Source organism: Euphorbia lathyris, chromosome 3, assembly GCF_963576675.1.
Source record: "Euphorbia lathyris chromosome 3, ddEupLath1.1, whole genome shotgun sequence".
Taxonomy (NCBI): domain Eukaryota; kingdom Viridiplantae; phylum Streptophyta; class Magnoliopsida; order Malpighiales; family Euphorbiaceae; genus Euphorbia; species Euphorbia lathyris.
Window position 1 is genome coordinate 9,885,406 of NC_088912.1, and position 24,125 is coordinate 9,909,530.

A 24,125-nucleotide genomic window follows, 5' to 3' on the forward strand; every position below is an offset into this window, starting at 1 on the left:
ATTTTTCACTGTTGGATTAAGTAAAAAATATATTTTTTTTTTATTCTATCATGTAGTTATCATGTCACACATAAAAGTTAAGTCATTTTCAACGTAACTGTCATATCATTAATTTAGTGATTTTTTTATTTGTGAATAAATTTATTGAAATAAAAATAAAAATTCATTAACTTTATTAAAATAAAATAAAGTTCAGAACTTACCCTCTCGGACTCAGCTAACAGATGGGTTGGGCTACCTAATATTGGGCCGGTGGATTGATGGGCCTGTCTGGTATGGACTATATATATATACACCTTTTAAATTTTATTTTATATTTATTAGACTCAGAAATTATTGATTTTATATAATTTGGTGTAACTTCCTCAGCTTTAAATACTCCTAACAAACTCTGCCTGATCATCCTCTGGAGATCTCCAGAAAAACTGCTATTTCTGAAAATGGAATCACTCCTCCTCGGCCATAAATATTCTCTCCTGATGACTGCAGAGAGGTAGAAGAAACTAATCAAATTCAAAAAGCTGGAATATGGAAGTGTAAGAGAGATTTGGTTTAATCGACCATCGAGGTGAGAGCGAGCTATTTCTCAGTTTGCAAATCTATGTTTTGATTTCATGTTTATGCTTTCATCGATTGATTGTAATTTGATGCGGAGTGTTTGGTATATCGTTTTCTAATTTGCGTCTGGTCTGCGAGATGGTTGATAAAATGCCTACACGAAGCGTGTGTGTTTTCTAGACAATGATTGCAATAGAGGTTCTAGTTGATACTTGCCAAGTTTGTTTTTATGCTTGATCAATTTGATAAGGATTGGATCATATATATATATAAAAAAAAAAAGGGGCGGCCCTGTCGCACTACGCGTCCCCGCTGAGCGAGGGTCCGGGAAGGGGTCCCACCACAAGGGTGTACTGGGGGCAAAGCCAATTTATTTGGCAAGAGGCCGCTCCTAAGACTCGAACCGTCACACGACAACAACGTTTACCTATTGGATCATATATATAACTTTTAAGAAAATGAATGACTTATTCTCGACAATTCTATCTTGAATTCAAACGTTTTTTTGGCCCTCAAACTTTCGGAAATGACATTTTCGACACCTGAATTTGCTTGAAACTCTCACCACCTCATTTTGCAAGCTCAACTCGCTTAAAATGATCTTTCTGTCACCACAATTTGCCTATGTTGCACGGAAACAGGAAAAACAAGGGAAACTGATACCCGAAGACGTTATTTCTAAGATAAATTAGCTAGGAAATGGTAATAGAAACAGAAACGGATACGAAACATGGAAACACTAATGAAGTAGAGTTTCCGTGCAACATAACAATTTGCTTAAATTACATGTGGCTTTTAGAATGTGTATCGTCACGTCACAGTTGTTAGTGAGCCTTGATTGACCTTGGAGCCTGAATCAAGGCTCGCCTATGTGTTTTCACTAAGGTTTTTCTTTTATTTCATGTAAAACAAATGTTTGACTAATTTCAATCGCTAATCTAATTTAAATAAGATTAATTTTAACCCTTGATCTAAATAAGAATATCAATACACATGACTAAATATCGAAAGATTAGGGAGGGATTTAGGGCCTTATTGCACCTTACACCTTTAACAACTATGCGCCAAGTACAAATAAGAGGTTAGCCATGACAGTTTATCACTTCAACTTGCTTACTGGCACGTGAAAGTTCAACATGACAGTTTAAGCAAGTTCGTGGAATGGAAAGGCCGTTTTGAAAGTTTAAAGGATGTTTGAATTTAAGCTGGCGGGGCTAGATAATAGATATGTAAAAAAAAAAGGGCGGTCCGGTCGCACTACGCGTCCCCGCTGAGCGAGGGTCCGGGGAGAGGTCCCACCACAAGGGTGTACTGGGGCAAGCCTTCCCCTGCCAATTTATTTGGCAAGATGAATTGTTGGGGATGATGTTGATCTTTGCTAGCTAATTAGTGTAAATTCCTTATTATTTCTATATTTATGGTGAATTTGAAACTATTTCCGATTTTGTGGTATTTTTAGTTCAATTCGCCTATCAGGCCAGTGGACTAATACATGTCATGTGAAAGGCATGTAAGATGTCCCCTTTCCTCTTTCTCAAAGCTTTCCCTATCTTTGTAGACTATTGATAAACCTTTTCACATCCACATTGATTTTGCTTCCTTTAAGACAAATATACATGGATGCACCAGTCCGCTTGTCAAATAGGTGAACTGCTTTAAAAGTCTGTAGAAAATGTTGGACATGCCATTATGATTGGCGGAGTGAACTTAAAGCACCACAAACCCGGAAATAATTTCAAATCTACTGTATATAGAGAATAGTTAAGGAATTCACCACAGATATGTCATTCTATCTATTCTTGCAAATTTTTTATAACATAAATACACTCATTCACAAAGGCACACAAAGAAAAGAAAGAATTATATCCACTTCAACCTTTCAACAAATGCAATGTCACTAATTTACATTCTCTAATTGCCTATCTACTTACACCAACAAATAAAAAAATGCTTAATACATCAGCAGTTACTGTACTCGGTCAAATAATCCGATTACTACCCTGAATTTTGGAGATGTTTCATTAGCCCCCTAAACTTACTTAAAAGTGTCCTAATGAAATGTTTCCAAAACTCAGAAGGACAATTGGATTATTTGGTGAAACACAGAGGATCATGATATATTAAACCAATAAAAAAACATATCCAATAATGAAATTGATTATTTATCTTGCAGATTAAGAAGGAATCAAGGAAGGACATGTTCTAATTTAAGAGGCTCTTCTCCAAGTAAAAGTGACCTCAAAACAGCTTCACATAAACCATTATAATGCACAACTAAGTGTCCACCATGAGGAACCTCATGATATTGAATCCAAGGTAACTTTCCTGAGATAAATCTTTGCAGTTGATATGGCACAACCTTATCTTCATAGCCTTGCCATATGTGAACAGAGCTTTCATTTTGAGGGAATGGATTTTTCAGTTGAATGGGATCAAAGTCCCACTTCTCAAATCCAACCATAAAATCATGCCGAAGTGTATCGAAAACCTCTTGTTCTTGTAATTTATCCTGAGGTTGGAAACACAAGTTATTATCAATGTTAGTATGCTTATTTGTTGCTACTTCAAATGTTCTACATGTAAATACTACTTTAAATAAATTTTGACACATATTAACACATAGTTTTAGTTAAAGGTGACAATTGTGTACACGGCGCAATAACACAATACAAACCCAACACGCATTTAGTGGGTTAGTGTTTTATTAAGTAAATAGTGAATCATTTTTGGGTCCACGGAAACTTGACATCAAATTTTTGGGCTTACGATTTCTAATCGAAAATGACTTGAATATTGAAAATAATTATTAAGCCCTCGCATTTTCTTATATGCACCTTAATAGAATTAATAAAATTACTAGTCACCTGTGAACATAGCTCGAACATCTCATGTTTATACATGCCATCCTTAGTAGAGATAGTAGAGTTGTACATGACATATGAAGACATTACATAAGCCCAATATAGCATAAGCGGGTTAAGGGTTTGTTAAATAGATTTTGGATCAAACTTTTGGACGGTCAAGGTTAAGTATACTATGTCTTCCTACAGTTTTAGATGTCACCATTAACACAGAGATAGTAAAATTACATGACCCATGAACACGACACCAAAATGACACTAACCAGATATGATTGACACAAATATAATTTTTGTTTGAATTGGGTTAGGTTGACTCATTTGACACTAACTTGATAATTGACACGAAATGAACACGTCCGACTTAAACGAATTTCCACCCCTAGTTTTAGTGTCAAAAACCACATTTTTCCCATCTATAATTTTGTGAATATGGCTGATGTGGTTACCTTGCTTAACATGGGGAATCCTGGTATTTTCTTCAATATCTCTATATCTTGAGTGCTAAAGAAAAAAGGATTCTTTTCCAGGACAGAAGTTGAAGGAAGCCATTTCTGAGTAACCCACCAGTGTAAAAGTCCAGGGGCATACTTGGAAAACCATAATGCCCACTGAACAAGTTTCCTCCTGTAGTCGTCTTTAATCAAAGATTGAGGAAGAGAAGGCCATTTATAATTCACAACTGGATTTATTAGTGCAGCACCTGCTAGCCTGCACACATGGTTTTGAGGTTAGTATCATAATCTTATTCAAGAGATTAGCAGAATAGTATCTTTTGAAGTTAACTTAAGGCCTAATATATTTCCGCTGTAATTGGTCTAAAACTTCAACTGCCACGGCTCTCTATTTTTATCCAATTGCATTCAATAATTCCCTATTTCTCAATAGAATTTGTTGGATGCAGAAAATTGAAGATACGGTCGGCCATGTGTCAAAAAGAAAATGTCAAATAGACAAATAATTACGAACTTTTGAATGTTTACTGGGCAGAATTGGACAAGAATAACAGGTTATTAAATGCAATTGGACAAGAATAGGGGTTAGTGAATGCAATTGGACAAGAATTGGGGTCATTTGAAAGTTAAGGAGAGCAGTTGAAGTTTTGGGTTTTGGGTCAAGTACACATGACAACTGGTGTATTTAGCCCTTACAGGTATGGATAATATCTCAATAAGGTCGTAAAAGTTCATTTTGTATCAATAAAATCACTTGGAACATTATCAAATTCTCGCCAAAAATACTGACTAGAATGCTTAATCAATTCAACTAGGCCACGTAAGCTCCACATGCATTAGACTTAATACATTCCTAATCCCTTCTATTTATCAAGAAAAGCCAACCTCACCCCTATATTTTCGGAACGTACTATTTATCCTAAACTTGTTTAAATTGATCTATTGATCCTCCAAAGTCCACGTGGCAAACAATGAGAGATTTTGGACTCACTTAAAGCAAGTGTAGGAGGCTAGTAGATCACTACAAGCAAGTCCAGAGAGTCAATAGGTCACTTTTATTAAGTTCGGAGAATAAATAGGATGTTTTCAAAGTATATGATGGCAATAGACTTTCCTGGACAAACAGAGAGCTACATTTGTATTACACCCGTGCATTAATTTACTGCCACATGACACTCATTTACCAGATTATTAATGTATATTAAATTAAGGTTGGAAGGTAAGAAAAAATGGGTGCGACGTGACATAAAATTAATAGACACGGTGCTCATGTGGTCTAGTTGAATTAACTAAGCATCCTAGTCAATAGTTCCGGCGAGAAAATTGGCTGAAAATGTTTAAAATAACTTTGCTGATGAGTTATTTTGTTGATACGAAATGAAGTTTTTGTCCGGTCGAATTTACCTGTCTGGTATATACTTGAGGCAACTCCAGATTGGGTATGATCCCATTGAGACCCCTATCACGTAAAACTTTGGCCCCAACTCTAATTGATCAGCAATTTCTTCAATATCAAGTGCTTCACTCTTTACAGTTCTCTTAGAATTTGGATCACTGCCTCCATATCCAGCTCGATCAAACAGCAGAAAATATATACCCAACTCCTCCATCAGTTCCTGAAAACTAAAGCATGTGAAATTCACTTTATTTGTACATTTCAAAAACCAAACCAGTAGTAGTTAGTTCTATGCTGAATTCAAGACTACAAATTTCTTGAGAATCATTCATATTGGATTTTGATTAGGGTGGAATTTGGGTTTATGTGTCACAATCTTGTTATGTTATCTAGATATTCGTCGCGATTATACACGATATAAAAGCAAAACAAGTGATAATCGTGTTAAACAGGTCGTGTCAGTCAAGTTGTCTTTGTAAATCGTGTTCTCATGTCAGTAATTGTCACACTTAGTTACGGATAAGGTGTAAATTTAGCCCTATGTTATTTGGGGAAGAGAGGATTTAGCCTTCACTTACAAAACAATGCAATCTTATAGTCCTACATATCCTCGGCATGCAAAAACATAGCGGGAAAAGTACGAGACCCCGTATAGGCTATACATAGGAAAAGAAAACAATAGTCAAAAAACGGCTTCAGGCCCTAGTGGTATGTAGCCCTTTAGTACATACCCTTTTCAAAATCGACCAAGCAAGGCCTCGGGACAAAGATAACGACCATGACTCCCACGGGTCCTTCGGGTATGGAGATATCTCGGGAATAATTTCAGACCCCAGCTTGACCGTACATAGCAAAACTGCCACGAGATGAAAAAATGCCTCGGGTTGTAGCTTGAGAATGGGTCGGACGGTCCCGTTTCTAAAAATGACCACCAGGAGTCTCACTTATTCATCAGGTTACGAGAATATTCCAAGAACGACTCCAGACCACATATAGGCCATACACAGGGCCTAGTGGGACAAAAACGATGGCTATGACTTCCACATGTCCCTCGGGACACGAGAGGTACAATTTCAAGTCTTGTTAATGAAATATGAGTTTTTTTCATATGCAATTTCATGTTCTGGCCAATCCCTCAACCTCCCGCGTTATGAACAACCAATGAGGTTTGAAATAGCACATCTTTTTTTAAATAAAAAAACTCACATTTCGTTAACGAGACTTGAATTATACCGTCTGATACGTATTAGACTTAAAGTTTGATTGTTTTGTACGAAGACGCTAAGTCTGCTCTTCTCCAATAATTATAGGACTAAATTTATAGTTTATCCCCTAAATTCTTAAATAAACAAAAATACAGGATTTTTAGAAGCAAAATTGAGATAGGACTACCCACAATGTGCTTAGTTCTATCTTTAATTCTGCATATCTGTTGTCTCAATGCATTCAAATATAACTATATAAACTAGTTTCTTCCACTAAATTCTATGAATTCAAACAACTTCCTCCCAAATTATAAGTTTCAAAATGGATTATCTGTGTTATTATCATATTATGTAATCTATGTGTTAAACGGGTCATGTCAAGCAATTTATTTCTGTAAATCGTGCTATTGTATTAGAAATTGATGACTCGAAATTGTTTTTGGCCCATCATCCTAAACTAGGTCAACTTTCTTCCTATATTGCCTCCTCTTTATCTCCTAACTCTACTTGGATGCAGCTCAACTAAAAAAAAAAAAGAGAAAAATTTGGGATCAAAATAAAGAAAATGTTAGAACTAGTTTTCTTCCAACTAAATTCAATGAATTCAAACAACTTCCTCTTAAATTAAATTAGATATCAAAATTATCGTGTCATAATCATATGTGAAGTAAATCGTATTGTCGTATAAAAAATTGTTAACTCTATCTCAAACCTCTGATTGGACTTTAAGATTGTTTGGCCTAATATCCTAAATAAGGTCAACTTTCTTCCACTAAATCCAATGAATCGTGTCATAATCTTATTCTGTAATCTATATCGTATCATAATTGTATTCTGTAATCTATGTCTCTATAAAATCCTGCTATCGTATAAAAAATTGTCAGCTCTGTCTCAAATCTCTGATTCAACTCTAGATTGTTTGGCCCAATATCCTAAACAAGGTCAACTTTCTTCCTGTACTCCTCCTCTTGATCTCTTAGCCTCTATTGGATGCAACCCAAATAAAAAGATTTCAAACTTCGGGATCAAAGTAAGGAAAATGTTAGAACTAGTTTTCTTCCACTGAATTCAATGAATTCAAACAACTCCCTCCTATTTAAAGGTATCAAAATGGGTTATCGTGTAATAATCGTGTTATGTGATCTATAGTTCCGTGATATATTTGACAAAATGATAGTCTCTAGTTTCAAAATTTATTTGGACTCTAGATTCAGACTTTGGATTCAAAATAAGTAAAATGTTAAAGAAGTTAATATTTATACTTGAGGAGCCAGAAAGTTCATCTCTTTTGAGCTTCCAAATCCATGAACAATAATGATCATGTACTTAGATTCATCCTTAGACACTCCTTGTTCCCTGTAAGCCAGATACCTCCCATCTTTTAGTCTGATTCTCAATGAACCCTTTCCGGCATCCTCCGGCAACTCCTCCTCCTCCTCCGGTGGCAATTGTGTAGCCTGATAAACCATTCCTAAAAGACCAATCATCAAAACAACCACAGTTTTTGAAACCATACCTGAAAAAATGGATCATAAACATAGATCTAAGCTAACTTACTTCACCAGACACCATCAACATCCCAGAAAAAAACAAGAACAAGAACAAGAATCTTTTTTGAAAAGAAAGAATCTTTTAACTAACCTGAGTGAGACCCAGAAAAGCTGTGCTGATTCTGAGGATGACGCCAATGATGTTTGATATATTTATCTGATTTGTTTGGGTTTTTTAAGGCTCTCTGTTTTGCTGCTATGTTATCGGCCGAGTAACAGCAGGTTTGACTTCTGGCCACCGTGTGACTGAATGATTGTTTCTTGATTAAAGATTTAAACTTGCTAAGAAATCCCATTTTCGGTACTCAAATTTTATACTATATAAAAATTTTATTTTATTTTTTAAATACGTATATAATTTTTTTTTTTCCTTTTGACTTGAAATTTAATGGGTTTGTTGTTATTTATGCTATTTATTATACCTTATTCCTTAATTGGATATTCTCTCATATGCCCCCAATTATTTGGATATTCCTTACTTCTTAATTTATTTATTGGATTTTATTAAATTTTTGGTTTTGTTCAATTTAGTCCACTTTCTGTTCCCAGGTAGAATTTGATAGTGATGTGAATTACTATTTTGATTTTGGTGGAGAAGTACAATTTTCACGGATTTTTTTGAGGAATAAGGTCTTTTTCCGAAGAAAACTTTTAAGTAAGGACCAGTTACCAAAAAATTCGAGCCTAATACTCATGTCATGTCTAGGTGTCAAATGTCGATCTTGAGGGATGGATTTAGGGGTTCTCTGGGATAACACCCACACCCACTGGTCGCTGAAAAATACCGAGAATTTCATAGAAATTCTGTATGGGGTTTTAATTTTTTAATGTGATGACACTAAAAAAAATATCAATTTAGCATCTACAAATCACGAGAGACCATCACAAGCATTTTGTGGCTGTGGTAGTGAATCCTAGATCTGTCACTGTTCGTGTTAGATGTTGACATCTGATACTAAAGTTCATTGATTTATTCATTAGGTCTCGTTTATTTACCGGAAAATATTTTTCGGATTTTTCGATATTGTTTATTTAGGAAAATAAGTCAATGAAAAACTTTAGGTTAAAATTATATAGAAAATGACGAAAATATTTCCTAAGCTTTTGGAACGTTTACTTTCATTGGTTCTTATTCTTTTGAAAACAATAGCCACACCCGCTACTTTCCATTTTCTGGTGTTTCGGCTGGACACAAAATTTTCTCATATTCAAAATTTTCTGGCAAACAAATGGAGTCTTAGAATGTATTTGCAAACTTTTAAGCCGTAAAATGAATTTTGCAAATCGATCAAATTACTGAGTTATTTTTTGTAATTCCATTTTTATTTATACATTTAAAAAAAATTGAATCATACATTTAAAATTTTAAGAATTTATAAATTAGGTGCTTGATTGTTATAAGACCTTTGACTTAAAAAAAAACATAACTTATATGTTTTCTCGATTTTAATTTTAATTTAGAGGTGGGAGGTCATTAACCTATCCTCTTAAAACACAATAAACAAATAAAATTTTCGAGCACGGGTTATTTTATTCTTTGTCGAAACAGTTAAAGAAAATTTTAAAAAATAAAATAAAATTGACCACTTAATTTATAATTTATACATAAAATAAGTTGCCTAAATAGCAATATCTTTTATATGGAAATTCATAAAATTTTATGTGCTTTTAAGGTAAGAACAGAGTAGCAAGTTCTGCCACATGCAATCACAACCGTTGAATCAGGTTGAATAGATTTTGATGAATGGTCAGTGATTCTTTCTTTCTCATAAAATCTATTTATATATATCTTTTTTAGGTGTAAAGCATTATTTGGTCTTTACCTATCCAAAATTTTATCATTTGACATTTGACCTATTATTTGGTCATATTTGGCCTTGACCTATCCCGATTGATGAAATTGCACCCAATTTGTATAAATGCTTAACGAAATTGTTATCCCATTGACAAGTAAATATTTTGACACTCTTGACACGTGATATTTCTTAAAAAGTTTTTTTGCCATATTACGTGGAAATAATTAATTAGATTGAAAAAAAGAAAAAATTAAAAAACAAATCCTAAACTAAAATTTATTAAGTTCAAGTGTCAAAATATCGTTACTTATCAATAAGATAACGATTCAGTTAAGTTTTAATACAAATTTGGTGAAATTTCACCAATTAGAATAGATCAGATGCCAAATGTGACCAAATAATAAATTAGGGAGCAAATCACCAAATTTTGGATAGATCAAGGGTCAAATAACAGTTCTTTAAGCCATCTTTTTATGATAACTATTTACATATTTTTTAATCATCCCTAAAATTAGTAATTATTTTTAATAAAACTGGGTGAACAATTATCTTATTCATTTTTGTTGATTGAATTTCTAATATTTTAAATTGATAGCTTGCACCCTAAATATAATTGTACATATTAAGTTTATACTTACTAAATTAGTTTTTTTTTTTTTTTTTTTTTTTTTTTTTTTGTTAAAGACTGAAAGGAGGTTTTTTGCAATTTTTATAAACACATCAATTATATAATGTAAACTCTTTAATATATCACGAGCTACTGAATTTATATAATATCCTTTTAGTACTTTAAATTTACTTAAAACAATATAATTAACTTTCTAAGTTTAAAGAATATTAAGCATATAAAATAATAATTGATACGAGATATTAATTTATTAAATTAAAAATATAATATATATTTTTTTCTCTAAAAAAAAGTAATTGGCCGACATACAGTTTATAAAACATGAGATATGACAGAATGCTTTGCTGGTTGGTCACTGGTCAGTTTACCCAACATATCCTGACATATTTATAACTTTCTCAATCCATCTAATTATTTCTTAGTTATGTGGAATTAGATATTTACGTTAACGAATGAACAAACGCTTTTTGATTTTATTGAAATTAGGATGTTATGTAAACAAAATCAATTACATAAAAAATTTTAAGAAATTAATATATTATGTTATCAAAGTAAGTTGAGATGTTTCCTCACTAGTGATTCTACACAGAGATTATGATATGCTTAAACTGGAATAAAGATATCCCAAGAACAAGAACGACTCCAAACACCAGCTTGGCCGTACATAGTAAAAAATGCCTCGAACTCTACCTTGAGGATGGGTTGGATGGGCCCTGCGTGAGTGTGCATGCTAGTGGCGAGACATAGTGGATTTTTTTTACGGATGACCTAGGCGGGGTTAGGCATCGGGCGTAAGATATCCTTGTGCCTCGTAGATCCGTGGTACTATCCGTGGACAGTCTCATCCCGGTGTGTACAAGGTAGGGTGTAGTCAATGCAAGCTGATAACCTGCGTGTATTAGGAATTCTTTGTTAAAGATCAACAATTGCAATGATATATCCCCCAAGCCTCCTCCGTATGTTATTTTCTTTATTGCGTCCACACTAGCATTCTCTAGATTTATAATATGTGAGACCCTTTCTTTCAGCTATCAATATCAACTTTTGACTCTTGTTCGAATTCAAGGCTCTCAACCATCAAGGGATTTTGGAGCGATCTTGTATTGAATTTTAGCTATATGTCTGGATCCAGATTCAGAACTCCTTGGTGAACGCTCGTGTGTCCATGTCCGAACTCTCTTTAAATATCCTTAAGACATCTGTCGAAAACTTTCTTAGACTAATAAAAAAAAGTGATATCAACATATTATCAGTGTGAAATCACCAAAAACATACTATTATTTAAATTCTTTAATTTTACTAAGAGTATAAAATGCATGGTCTATTTAACAATAAAAAAAACATTACATTTCTCTAAATGCAATTATACAAAACAATATGTTTTATTTAATAACATTTAGAAATTTAGTCCTATTTTGGTCTATAAGAAAACTCCCAAGTTTCAAACTTCCCACTTATGTATTTTATTATTGACAAGTTTGACTAATTGCAACAAATTACAAATAATTTTTTTTTTCTTTTGATAAAAGTATATTAGTGATGTATGAATGATGATGAAAGTGACCACAACCATTAATGGGGAAAATGATATCATGATATTGGGTTTCCTAGTTAAGCATATTGTGATATTTCCTTGTAGGAACTAAAATCATATTGCTATCAATTTTCTATAAATAATAGGAAGAGGAAAAGATTGCATACATTAAGCCTTGAATTAAAGATATCTAAAGTTGGCGGGTAGGATTAATTTAGTCCAAATCTAATTTTAAATATTAATTTTACTCTCAAATTGATATATTTTGGTAAATTAACACAAATTTTACAATTTTAATGCGTATGTTTTGACTTGAATCTTTGAACCGCCGAGCATACCTTTTGCTTTTAGCTGCACTAATAGAGACTCCTCGTGTATGCAATAATAATATAACTGGACTGAAGAAATTAAGTAACAAAATGTGAAAGCAAGTGAAATAATATGAAAGTATATGAAACACTTATAAACCATTTGGAAGAACATGAGAAGAGAAATTTGAAGCTTGTATAACAGTTTTTTTTAAGACAGATTTCGTTGCTATTGATGATCGTCTCCTAACTGGATACAATAGATTACATTGCAGTGCATAAATTTGTTGTCACTAGAGCAAAAAACTAGAACATATGAACAAATAGGAAGGAAGCAGAACTTAGAGTGAAAAACTAAAATTCCTTTTTTTGAGTGGCTGAATTAGATAGTTTGGATATGTATAGATACACTTGAATGGAGACGACTGTTCGAGGTCCCATTTCAATGCAACATTCAAGTTTCACATCGTGCATGTGTGCTCCTAACCTGGTGGCACTTCGACTGCAACCTCTTGCATCTGAGAGAGCCTCTCATCTAGTAATTGGTTAAACTTTTATTTATGAACTAGTGAAAAGTATTTCTAACAAACAAAACCGAGGTTAGTGGTAAAATTAGATGTTTGAGTTGGACCACTTGCAGAGGTTTGATTACTCAAAATGTTTGATGAAAAATAGTCTTAAACAACAAATTGGACTGCATAACAACAATTATTTTTATTAAATAAAGGTAGTAAATTTTTTTTTTTTTGATGAGAATGCATATATCTTCATTAAATACGAAAAGAACAAGTACAACAAGAAACGGGAAAGGTACAAAACCTTACAAAATCCACAATGGGATGAAAATGACTACAAAGAGCATAAAAAACCATAAAAGGTACAAAATTCACAAAAAAACAAAAAAACATATACTTCATCGAAATCCAAATCCGCAGAAAAGCAACTGCAATCGAATCTTCATCATTTAGACCATTCCGAACATTCGGATCTGAGTCCAATAAAGGTAGTAATTAATGATAAAAGAATGTTTTCTAAAATAAGTGTTTTAATCCTCTAAAAAAAATTTAAACCCGACAATTGTCTCATCCTTTCCTCCATTTTCATCATCCTCTCATCTCTTATCACAGCTGGAATTACATCAAGGAAGTCCAAATAATTAGTTTTTTCTTAATAAAAAGCTACGTGTTATATATATATATATATATATATATATATATATATATAACCCTCTAATTATTTAATAATTTATTTAAAATTTAAATTTTATATCATTTACTAAATGACCAATTTGATCATTCGTCGTTAATTATAGTTTTATTAAATTTAAATCTAAAATTCAAAGTATATTAACATTTAGATTTAACAAGAATTGTCACTGACTTTAAAAAAACATCTAATATTATCTCAAATAATCACTATTAAATAAAACCCAGTCTTGATCACATGCATCTTATTGAGCATGCAGAATTTACTCATTCACCATTAGATCTAGGTTTATTAGAATCCTAAGGTGGAGATTCAAAGCATCCTGAGGCTTAGATTTAATAAGTCTATATCTAATGGTGAATGAACAAATTCACTTGCTCATTAAAGTGCATGTGAAAATTCTTAAAATAAAACTATATAAATATAATTTTTATTATGGCTGAGATTTGAATTTAAATGACCATCATTTGTGGCTTTTATCACACGTCAACCAATTAGCCTTTTTACATTTTGAAGTTAGTGCACATTTTTAAAGGGAAATTAATAAAGAAAGTTATCCGAACAAAGATGATTGATAAAAGAAAAAATACTTAAAATATTATTTAGGTGTGATCTATTCAAAAGTCTCTCCCTTATTATTAAATTATATTTAAAATTTCGCTCAATTTAGAGACTTCATAAAACCGTTATCTTCCTAATATATGGTAATATTTTGATATATGGACTTGACACGTCATACATCTTAAAGTTTATGTTAAACATATCTCACTTTTTTATAACTAATGTGGCAACCACGCATCACATCATACACACCATATAAATGTTTCTAAAAAAGACATGACGCTTATTTGACATATATTCATTATCTTTTGTGTCACATCAATGTTTTGAAAAACTTTTAAATCTGTATTGATCAAATGTTTCATTTGAAGAAAAATGAAATTCAATAAAATTTACATAACACACCCCTAATTGTAAAAAACCGCTAAGTGCTAGTCGGACGAACAGAGCTCTCAATGATTAATCAAATTTGTATTTTTTTTTGTACTTTCTTATATGTTAATAAAAAAAATTATTATATAAAAACATATATTTTGTAACATATATCTTTGAAAATGTAAAAACAACGAAATTTCAATGGAGTATCATTGAAACAATTCAAATAAGTAAAAAATAATATCGATAAGTAATACAACCAAGACCTATTAAAGTCTTATATCATATTATGGAGACAAGTAGATAACATAATTAAATAAAAATATCTAAAAATAATAACCAAAATCCACCAACAATCATACGACAATATTGAAAAGAAATAAAACAAAAAAAAAATCAAAACAATAATAATAAAAATCTATTTTTTGGTATAATACATTTTTAGTCCCTTGCACTTGTCCAGAAAAAACCACCTACCTCCATGTACTTTGAAAAAGTTCTATTTATCTCATAAACTGCTTAAAGTAACCAATTGACTCTCTAAAAAAACACATATTAACTCCTGAACTTTCTTAAAGTGATCTATTAGCCTCCTAAACTTGCTTAAACTGTACAAATTTCAACCTTTTCAAAATCTCTCATTACTCATCCACATGAATTTTATGGGGTTAATAGATCACTTCAAACAAGCTCATGGAAGTAAATTGAACATTTTAAACGTATAGGGGGACAATTGACTTTTTTAGACAAGTATAAAGGACTACATATGTATTATACAAATTTTTTTTCTGATCACTACTTCAGACGGTGTAGGAGTTACCCAGGTACCCAAGAAACACTCAGAGAGACTAATCAGTAAAAATCAGAACGAATTCTCGATTTTGAACTCCTAAATAGTCCATACGACATTTTTCTTAAACACTGAACACATCGGGAACTTAAAACTTCTGTGATCATCGGTGCAATTTACCCTATAATCATGAAAGAGGAGGTTGTTCTCCAAGCAAAAGTTGTCTAAAAACAGCTTCACACAATACTTTCTCATGAATCATCAAATGGCCACCATCTTCAACTTCATGGTACTTGATCCATGGAAGCTTCTTTGAAACAAACCTCTGTAACTCAAATGGAACAAGCTTGTCTTCATGGCCTTCCCATAGATAAACTGATCCCTCATTGTTTGGAAATGGATTGTTTAGGTCCATTGGATCAAATTCCCATTCTCCAAAATGAACTATCATGTCTCTATATAATGATTCATGCTCTCCTTGTTGTCTTATCTTATGCTGCCCATTAGAATTAGAGAATTGGAGAACAGGTTAGGGAAAAATACAATAAGAAGTTGAAAAAAATTAAATCAACGTGGTTTAAATGTTTGGGGTAAATTACACCCATGGCCACTGAAGTTTACCCATTTAACATTGTGGTCACTGAACTTCAATTTTTAACAATATGACCATTGAACATTACACTTTTTAACACCGGTGGCCACTCAACGTCTCAAAATGACTGTTAACGGCCTCAAAATAAAAAATTCAAAGAGTTAATGATATTCTAAGGAACTTTAATTCTTGAAAATTTTCATTTTGAGGTCATTTAGGTGTTTTTTTGGTTAGGATAGATAGAGTGAATTTGTAGAGAGAGAAAGCTCCAAAAAAGGTGATTTTGAAAAATAAAAAATATGGTTTCATGGTAAACGTAGTTCTAAACAACTTTAATTCTTGAATATTTTCATTTTGAGGCCGTTAACGGTAATTTTGAGGAGTTAGTTAAAGTTGAGTGACCACTGATGTTAAAAAATGTAAAGTTCAGTCAGTAGCTATACCGTTAAGAATATTAATTCAAGTTCAGTGACCACAATGTTAAAATAGATAAAGTTCAGTAGCCATGGGTGTAATTTACCCAAAAAATTAAATCACTTGGTTTGACAAATTTGTAATGACAGACTATGTGGTTTAATCGTGGTTTTATGCTTTGCAAAATTTGAAGTTAAATGATATGTGAGGCATTTTTTTACGCTCTAACAATATTTATGGTTTAGTTTATTTGCAAAGTCAGTCTTTTTAATTATTTCAAATCTCTTTTTTAGGGTAAATAGCCACAACAACAATTTTTAATTGAATGATTGAATTTGGAAACTGCACAAAGCACAAAAATCTTGTTTACAAACTTTTAACACTGAGAACTGTCTGATAAATCAAATCATAAAGTTTATTTTTTATACTTTTCTCTAAAAACTTATTTAATATATACTCAACTCTTCCAACTTACATTCAAATATCTAACTATCTTGAACTTTCAAAACAATTTTTTTGCAAACTCAACTTGCTTAAAACAACTTTTTCATCTCCCCAATTTGTTTAAATCAATATTGTTGCTTCTTCAACTTGTTTAAAATGACGTTACTGTTAGCTCAAATTGCTTAAACTCACAATAGTGTGTCGAGTGCACGATACCGCCACATGAAAATGGGTTATGCATACTGTTTAAGCAAATTGAAGGAATGAAAAAGGCTGTTTCAAAGTTTAATCGGTTATTAGGTATTTGAGTCCCAATTGGAGGGGCCGAATATGTATTGCAAAAAAGACCATATGCTTTACGCAATTAGCGAAAAAATAAAAGAAATTCAACAGTATGAGTCTTTCATAACATGGACTGTTAACTTCAATGATATTGTGGTACGTTGACTTTGTTAATATAAAACAATGAATTGTTAACTTTTACTAATATGGTACGTAAACTTTGTGATATGATACGTTGATTTGATGGCGTGCAAGCAATTTTAGCAAAATTCAATTTTTACTATAATGTAAAGCACACGGTCTCTTTTGAAATAAAAAAAAATCAAAATTGTAGACTGTATAAAATATTTTTATACTTTTCTCAAAATTTTACTTTGAAGAAGGCTAATGGTAAAAATGTCACATTTCATTTTACCATTAGCCTAATGCAATACCCTAAATTTCTCTTTACTCATGTAGACTCGGAGTTTAAACAACATTATTTATTGTTAGCTCGACCTGACACGAACCTAAAAGCTCGAATATTTAGATTTTAAGATGATGTTTGATGATATTAATGGATATTATATTGAGAAAAGTAAATCTCGTGGTTTTGGTCGATTTGGAAAGACAATTCTCGTAGTTTAAAATTTTGCAAACATGAGTTTGTGCTTTTTATAGTTTACAAAGTCATTCGTTCAAAAATTGATAACGTGACTATTTATTCAGAGATCGATTTGGAGCAATTAAAAGACTTTGCAAATTATCGAAAATATATGGTCTAACTTTGCAAATTAACTAAACCACAAATATTGTTTGACTGAAAAGTTGACTCACGTATCTTAAATGCAAACTTCACAAAGTAGAGACCACTGTTTGTAAACTTTTAAACCACGAGACTGTCTTTTCAAATCGATCAAACTACAAGTTTTATTTTTATACTTTTCTGTTATTTATTTTAGAAATTTATAAAACCTAATAATTTCATAATGAAAGAAAAACATACCTCATTAGGATTTGGGATTTGGGACATTTGAATTATAGTTTGAACATCTCTTTTGTTACCCAAAATAGGGTGTCTTTGCATAATTGAAGAGTAAGGGAACATTTTTTGAGTCATCCACCAATATATTAATGTTGGAAATCTATGAGCAATTGTGAGTTTGACTTGATCTCTCTTCAATTGTTTCTTAAATACTTCATTTACCAATTTTGGTGGGAAAGATGGCCACCAGAAATTTATTACAGGAACCATCAATGTTGCACCTGCTAATCTGCAATTAATAGATAAATAAATAATTAATTGGTTTTAAATTTCTCCGAAGCAGATATGTTCATGAGTCCGTTGATTTGTCCAACTCGCTTTTCATAAGTTGGGTTTGGATATATATATATTTAAGAATCACCATGCTTGGTCTGGGTCTGCTCAAACCTGAACATAAAATGAGTTGGGTTTGAGATTTATCTCAAAAACCCGAACCCAAATTACCCCGACTCGCCCATATGTTATATATGTTTTTATTATCTTTATTTGATTTTTATTACTTTGTTAAATATTTTTTGGTTATATAAACTTATTGGCATTAACTCAGCTGGCTCCTCAAACTAAGGCTTCAAAATCAATTAGGACCCTACACTATCAAAATCATCAATCAGGTCCCTGAACTAAGCAAAAATCATCAATTAAGTCCCCATAATATCCTAAAATTAGAAACTGTGACGATTTGATATAGACTGTAATAATCTTTGTATTGATTCAAAATGGGTTTGAGGAAAAGGATCTGAAATTGTTCGATGAGGTATTAATTGATGATTTTTGTTTAGAATAATGACTCAATGGATGATTTTTACTTAATTCAGGAACCTGATTGATGATTTTGATAGTTTAGGGTCCTGTTTAATGTTGAAATCTTACTTTGGAGAGCCAAATGGATATTATGCCTAAACTTATTTTTATTGACTTCTATTGAATTAATTAACTAAAATTTTAATTTGTTGTATTTTAATTGTTCATATTTATAGTCTAACTAGTTTTTGGCCTGTGCGATGCGGATTCATCTTAATATATAAATATTAATAAAAATACAATCTAATAATTATAATTAATGACATAAATGTGTTATATAAATTAAATATTATTATTTGATTTTCACATTTACTTTAAATAATATTTTTATAGATAAATATAATAATAAAATAAAAACTAATATATTATATATTATATTATATTTTTTATCAGTAAAAAAAAGAGGAAGTGACACCTCAGTTCCATCGTTACTGTTTTATATTATATATAGATATGTAGAGAATTAGAGAGATTTTAGGGATTAATTTAAATTCTGTAGTACTCTTAGATATATGGGATAAAATAATCTTTTTATAGATAAATATATATAATAAAATTAAAATTAATATATTAAATTTTTTATCACTAAAAAAGGAGGAAGTGACACCTCAGTTCCATCGTTACTGTTTTATATTATATATAGATGTGTAGAGAATTAGAGAGATTTTAGGGATTAATTTAAATTCTGTAGAACTCTTAGATATAGTACGGATAAAATAATCTTTTTATAGATAAATATATATAATAAAATTAAAATTAATATATTAACTTTTTTATCACTAAAAAATGAGGAAGTGACACCTCAATTCCATCGTTACTGTTTTATATTATATATAGATTTTAATTTTAATTAATTTTTTCTATATAAATATATATTAATCGAACATGTTGGAGTGATTTGAAGAATTCAATATAGACCTGTTCATGAGTCCGTTGTTCAACCTACCAATAGATTGAGTTTGAACATGTATATTTGAAAATCTCATGTTGGACATGTGTTGCTCAAGCTCCAACATATAATAGGTTGGGCTTGAGTCCCTCAAAAACTTGAGCCCAACCCACCCCAGCTGGCCCATATATTACTTATAGGAAAATTACATAGAAATTCACTTTTCAAAATTATTTACAACTATGTCAAGTTATAATTTTAGATTATGTCAAACTAGTAAAATTAGTACTTTTAATATATTTTAAGGATTAGAATTTATAAATTACTATCAATTAGTACTAGTTGAAAAAAAAAGAAAGAAAAAATATATATAAATAAATTAAATATTGAAATCTTAATTATGTAACTATTAAGTAACTATTAATTATGTTACTATTTAATATGTAAATAGTAAAATATTAATTATTTAATAATTAATATTTTATTTAATAATAGTAATTTGATAATATTAAAAAATTAAAAAATGGAATATTCAAAATATTCCAGTTAAATTGAATATTAACTAGAATTTTAAATTAACTAAAATTTCTATAGAAAATATTTAATAGATTTAATAGAATTGAAATCTTTAAATCGAATTTAAATAGAAATTAAAAATTTAAATAGAATTAAATATAGAAAAAAAAAGAAATATTTAATAAGAAAGTAATAAGAATAAAAAAAAAATAAGAAGTATCCCCTTAGGAATGAAAATGAAATTGTCTCCCCTTTCGCAGAAGAGGGAGATATGAGTTGATGTATTCCTTTTATTATATTATTGGATGCCAGAATATATTTTCTATGGTTTATGATTTATGAATTGGAGTCTATAATTTTTAAATTATAATATAAAATCATAATATATAAAGATTAATGACATATTAAAAAAATAAGTTTGATTATATGATTTAGTTGTAAATTTGTACTTAATTATGATATTCATGTATTTGACCCATTATTTTATATAAGCTTTAAGGGTAAACTACACCATGGCTACTTTTACTTTTATTACGGCCCCTAAACTTCAACATATAATATTATGACTCATAAACTTTACACTTTAGTAACTAAATAATCCCTTTTACCGTTGATGAAGATTATCGCTCCAATAGTAGGTAATCTCCATCGTAGAGCTAATAGAAATGATATTCTAAATAAACTTAACTCTTCAAATTTTTGATTTTGAGGCGTTTTGATTATGAGAAAAAAAATTGATTTTTTAGAAGGAGAAAACTCCGAAAATAAGGATTTGAAAAATTTAAAACAACAATTTCATAGAAACTCTTGTTCCTAAACAATTTTTAATTCTTAGAATTTTCTATTTTAAGATCTCCATTCCGCCATTTTGATTTGGTCAATGGTGATAGATGTCATAATATTAGCAAAATGCAAACTTTAAGAGCCCTAAAATGTTCAGTTTTAAAATTAAGGAACCATGATTAAAGTTAAAAGAAAAGTTAAAGGATCATGGATGTAATTAACCCTATGTTCATTTATGAGTTGAATTGGATCGGATTTACACCTAAAAACGCTCACCCTAAACCCAACTCGTTATTAGTTTATCTGGATTTGGGCTTGAATATCAAATCTGGAACCTAGCCCAAACAAGCCCACCTCCATATAAAATTTTCATTTTTAAATAAAATAATAATAATATTATTAATAGATCAGGTCGAGTGGAGTAAGCGGACAAATCCATCGTATTTTTATAAATCTCAAGCCGGATCCAAAAATAGACACAGACTTATGTAGGTTTTGGCTAGTACTAATGTCATTTTTCCTATTCAATCGGTCTATTAGACGTTGGCTGAACAAGTATCGAAACCCGTCAACAAATCTACTTAAAAATAGTGAAATTGAGAGAGAATTTTCACTATAAAATTAAAAATTGAATTATAAAATATCAAATTGTTATCTTAAAAGAAAATTTATCCCTTATCATGAATATTATGTTCTATCGTATAAGATTTTTTGATTTTTTAAGTGGTTTGTAGTAATTACAAGTTTACAAGTTATTTTTAATGGATAAAGTGCAAAAAAAAAAAAAAAAAAACTTTTAATGTGTACAGTCATGAACAATTTTACCTCTAACATTTAAAATAGTGCAATTTCAGACATTGTTATAAAACACATATATTTTCTTCTTTGTTCCGCACCAATTACATATCAGTTGGTTCTAAAAAAAATATCATATTTGATGTGATTTAATAATAGAATTGAAGATTAATACTTATAAATTTAGTGCAATATAATTTTTTTTGTCAAACTTGTATGAAGGACAGTATATTTTATATTTTATTTTTAAAAAAAATTCATGTCTAATAATATGTATCATGATATGTTACTAATGATTCAAAAAAAAAAATATGTTACTGATAAGTAATAAAATGGCGTACTTGTGAAGCATGGATGATAAGATTTATGACCGAGAAGATAATTTGATGAATTATTTCTCAAATTGACACAACTTGTCAACGTTAGAGTTAAAATTGCTCTTAGCTACCAACGATAGGGGTAAAATTGCACCATTTTAGACGTTAGGGAGTAAAATTGCTCCTAACTATAAACGTTAGAAGTATTTTTGCACATTATCTCTATTTTTAAATACAAATTGATCGGTCTTGCGAAATAAATTAGTAAAAAACGCAAAATTACAAAATAGTACCTGTGTGGTATATACTTGAGACAAGCCCAAATGGAATAAGTTCCAATAGAAACTCCAATAACATGAAATTTGGGACCCAATTGCAATTGATCAGCAAGTTCTTGGATGTCAAATGCTTCACTTTTTACTGTTCTTTTTGGATTTGGGTCACTTTCTCCATACCCAGCCCTATCAAAGCTCAATATATATACTCCAAGTTCTTCCATCACCTCCTATTTATTTTTATTTCCAAATTAATTTCATTCCATATTTATATATACAAATAATTCATATGAGTTATCTTAAATTAAAGGCATAATATATCCATTGTCCTTATATTTAGCCTAAAACTTCAATTACACTCCTAAACTTTCAAAAGTTTCAAATGACCCCATATTCTTATCGAATTGCATTCAATAACCCTCTATTTCTTAATAAAATTTATTAAGAGCAGAAAATGGGAGACATCTGCACAATATATTGAAAAGGTAAAAAAGAAAATACCAAATAGGCAAATAATTAGAAACTTTTAAAAAAAATTATGGGTGGATTGAGTCGGCTCGGACTTGGGCCGAGTTTAATTAGGTTTTACACCAAACTATCCTCTCCAAGCACAATCCAGCTAACATTATATTTTCATCGGTCACGGGACAGACTGGGCCAAAGTAAGAAAAATGATTCTCAAACCCAGTCCGTCCAACATATATATTAATATTAAAAAATTAAATTAAATAATAATAAACTATAAATATGAACAAATTAAAATTTTAGTTAATTAATAAACTCAACAAAGATAATTTTATATACAAAAAAACCTATGTACAAATAATAAAAATCAAATAGAGGTAATAAAAAGGCTTAAAACACTATTTGGCCCTTAATTTATCCAAAATTTTAGTTTTTGACCTCTGACTTATTATTTGGTAATATTTGCCCCTTAATCTATCCAAAATGCTTATTTTTCACCCTCTTATCTATTATTTAGTTACATTTATCTCTTGATCTATCCAAAATTAGTAAAATCTCAACTAGGATGGATGGTTGAGATTTCGCCAATTTTGTATAGGTCGGGGGAGGGGGTAAGAGGGGCAAACATTACCAAATAATGGATCATGGGTCAAAAACCAACATTTTAGATTATCAAGGGTCAAATAATGCTTTAATCCGTAATAAAAACCGAAGGGCTTGCCAAGCCGGGTTGAGTTCATATTTTTAAGAAAAATCACAAAACTACCCATTTTATGTGGGCTTGAGTGGGCTAACGAGCTCATTAACATGTCTAAATTACATGAACATATTTTTCAAATGTTCAAAATTATATGTCTAAATAGACTCTGAACCGTCAATCCTAAAATCATTTCTCCTATCCAAACCCGACCCATTGGCTCGGACACCGACACGGACGGATATCCATATCCGTAAATATGTCTATATTTCGGGTGCCATAAAATTAAAATGTAATTGGAATGAGAGTAGAATCATACTTGAGATAGAGGCAAATACATATCCTTGGAGCTATCAAAACCATGAACAAGAACAACCTTAAACTTAGCAACTTCTTTAGCCACACCTCTTTCTCTATAAGATAAATATCTTCCATCACTAAGTTTTATTCTCGGTGAAGTAATCGGAGGTCCGTTCGGCGACCCACAAATGCTCGGAGGTGGTTGCGTTATTCTTTTGTACACTAAAACCGCCATCCCGACCACCGCAACCGCCACCGCCACCGCTGTCACCACAAACATCTTTAATTTCCTCTAATGGAAAAAAAAATAA

At 31.0% G+C, this 24,125-nt stretch overlaps 2 protein-coding genes and 1 long non-coding RNA gene across 6 annotated transcripts; 1 reads left to right on the forward strand and 2 right to left on the reverse strand.

Annotated features, from left to right (window-relative positions):
* The first annotated feature begins 336 nt into the window (after window positions 1-336).
* LOC136222402 (uncharacterized) lies at window positions 337-11,428 on the forward strand. 3 transcript variants are annotated; one of them, XR_010685627.1, is made up of 5 exons: window positions 337-568; window positions 2,732-2,874; window positions 3,947-4,146; window positions 9,696-9,769; window positions 11,036-11,428. It is a non-coding gene; the product is annotated as an uncharacterized lncRNA (long non-coding RNA). The 3 variants fall into 3 exon arrangements; XR_010685625.1 differs by lacking the exons at window positions 9,696-9,769; window positions 11,036-11,428 and adding an exon at window positions 4,321-8,369; XR_010685626.1 differs by lacking the exons at window positions 9,696-9,769; window positions 11,036-11,428 and adding an exon at window positions 5,406-8,369.
* On the reverse strand, window positions 2,407-8,432 carry LOC136222400 (uncharacterized). 2 transcript variants are annotated; one of them, XM_066010134.1, is made up of 5 exons: window positions 8,114-8,432; window positions 7,735-7,943; window positions 5,276-5,487; window positions 3,866-4,127; window positions 2,407-3,067 (listed from the first exon to the last, which is right to left on the reverse strand). In XM_066010134.1, the coding sequence occupies exons 1-5, from the start codon at window positions 8,316-8,318 to the stop codon at window positions 2,744-2,746; spliced, it is 1,212 nt and encodes a 403-aa protein (XP_065866206.1). In that variant the 5' UTR covers window positions 8,319-8,432; the 3' UTR covers window positions 2,407-2,743. The 2 variants fall into 2 exon arrangements, with proteins under 2 accessions (XP_065866206.1, XP_065866205.1); XM_066010133.1 differs by having other exon boundaries at window positions 7,735-7,988.
* A 3,269-nt stretch (window positions 11,429-14,697) lies between the features above and the next one.
* Window positions 14,698-24,125, reverse strand: LOC136223801 (uncharacterized). The gene is made up of 4 exons (XM_066011973.1): window positions 23,834-24,125; window positions 22,371-22,582; window positions 17,938-18,205; window positions 14,698-15,716 (listed from the first exon to the last, which is right to left on the reverse strand). Exons 1-4 carry the CDS (start codon window positions 24,092-24,094, stop codon window positions 15,408-15,410), a joined length of 1,050 nt encoding a protein of 349 aa, XP_065868045.1. The 5' UTR covers window positions 24,095-24,125; the 3' UTR covers window positions 14,698-15,407.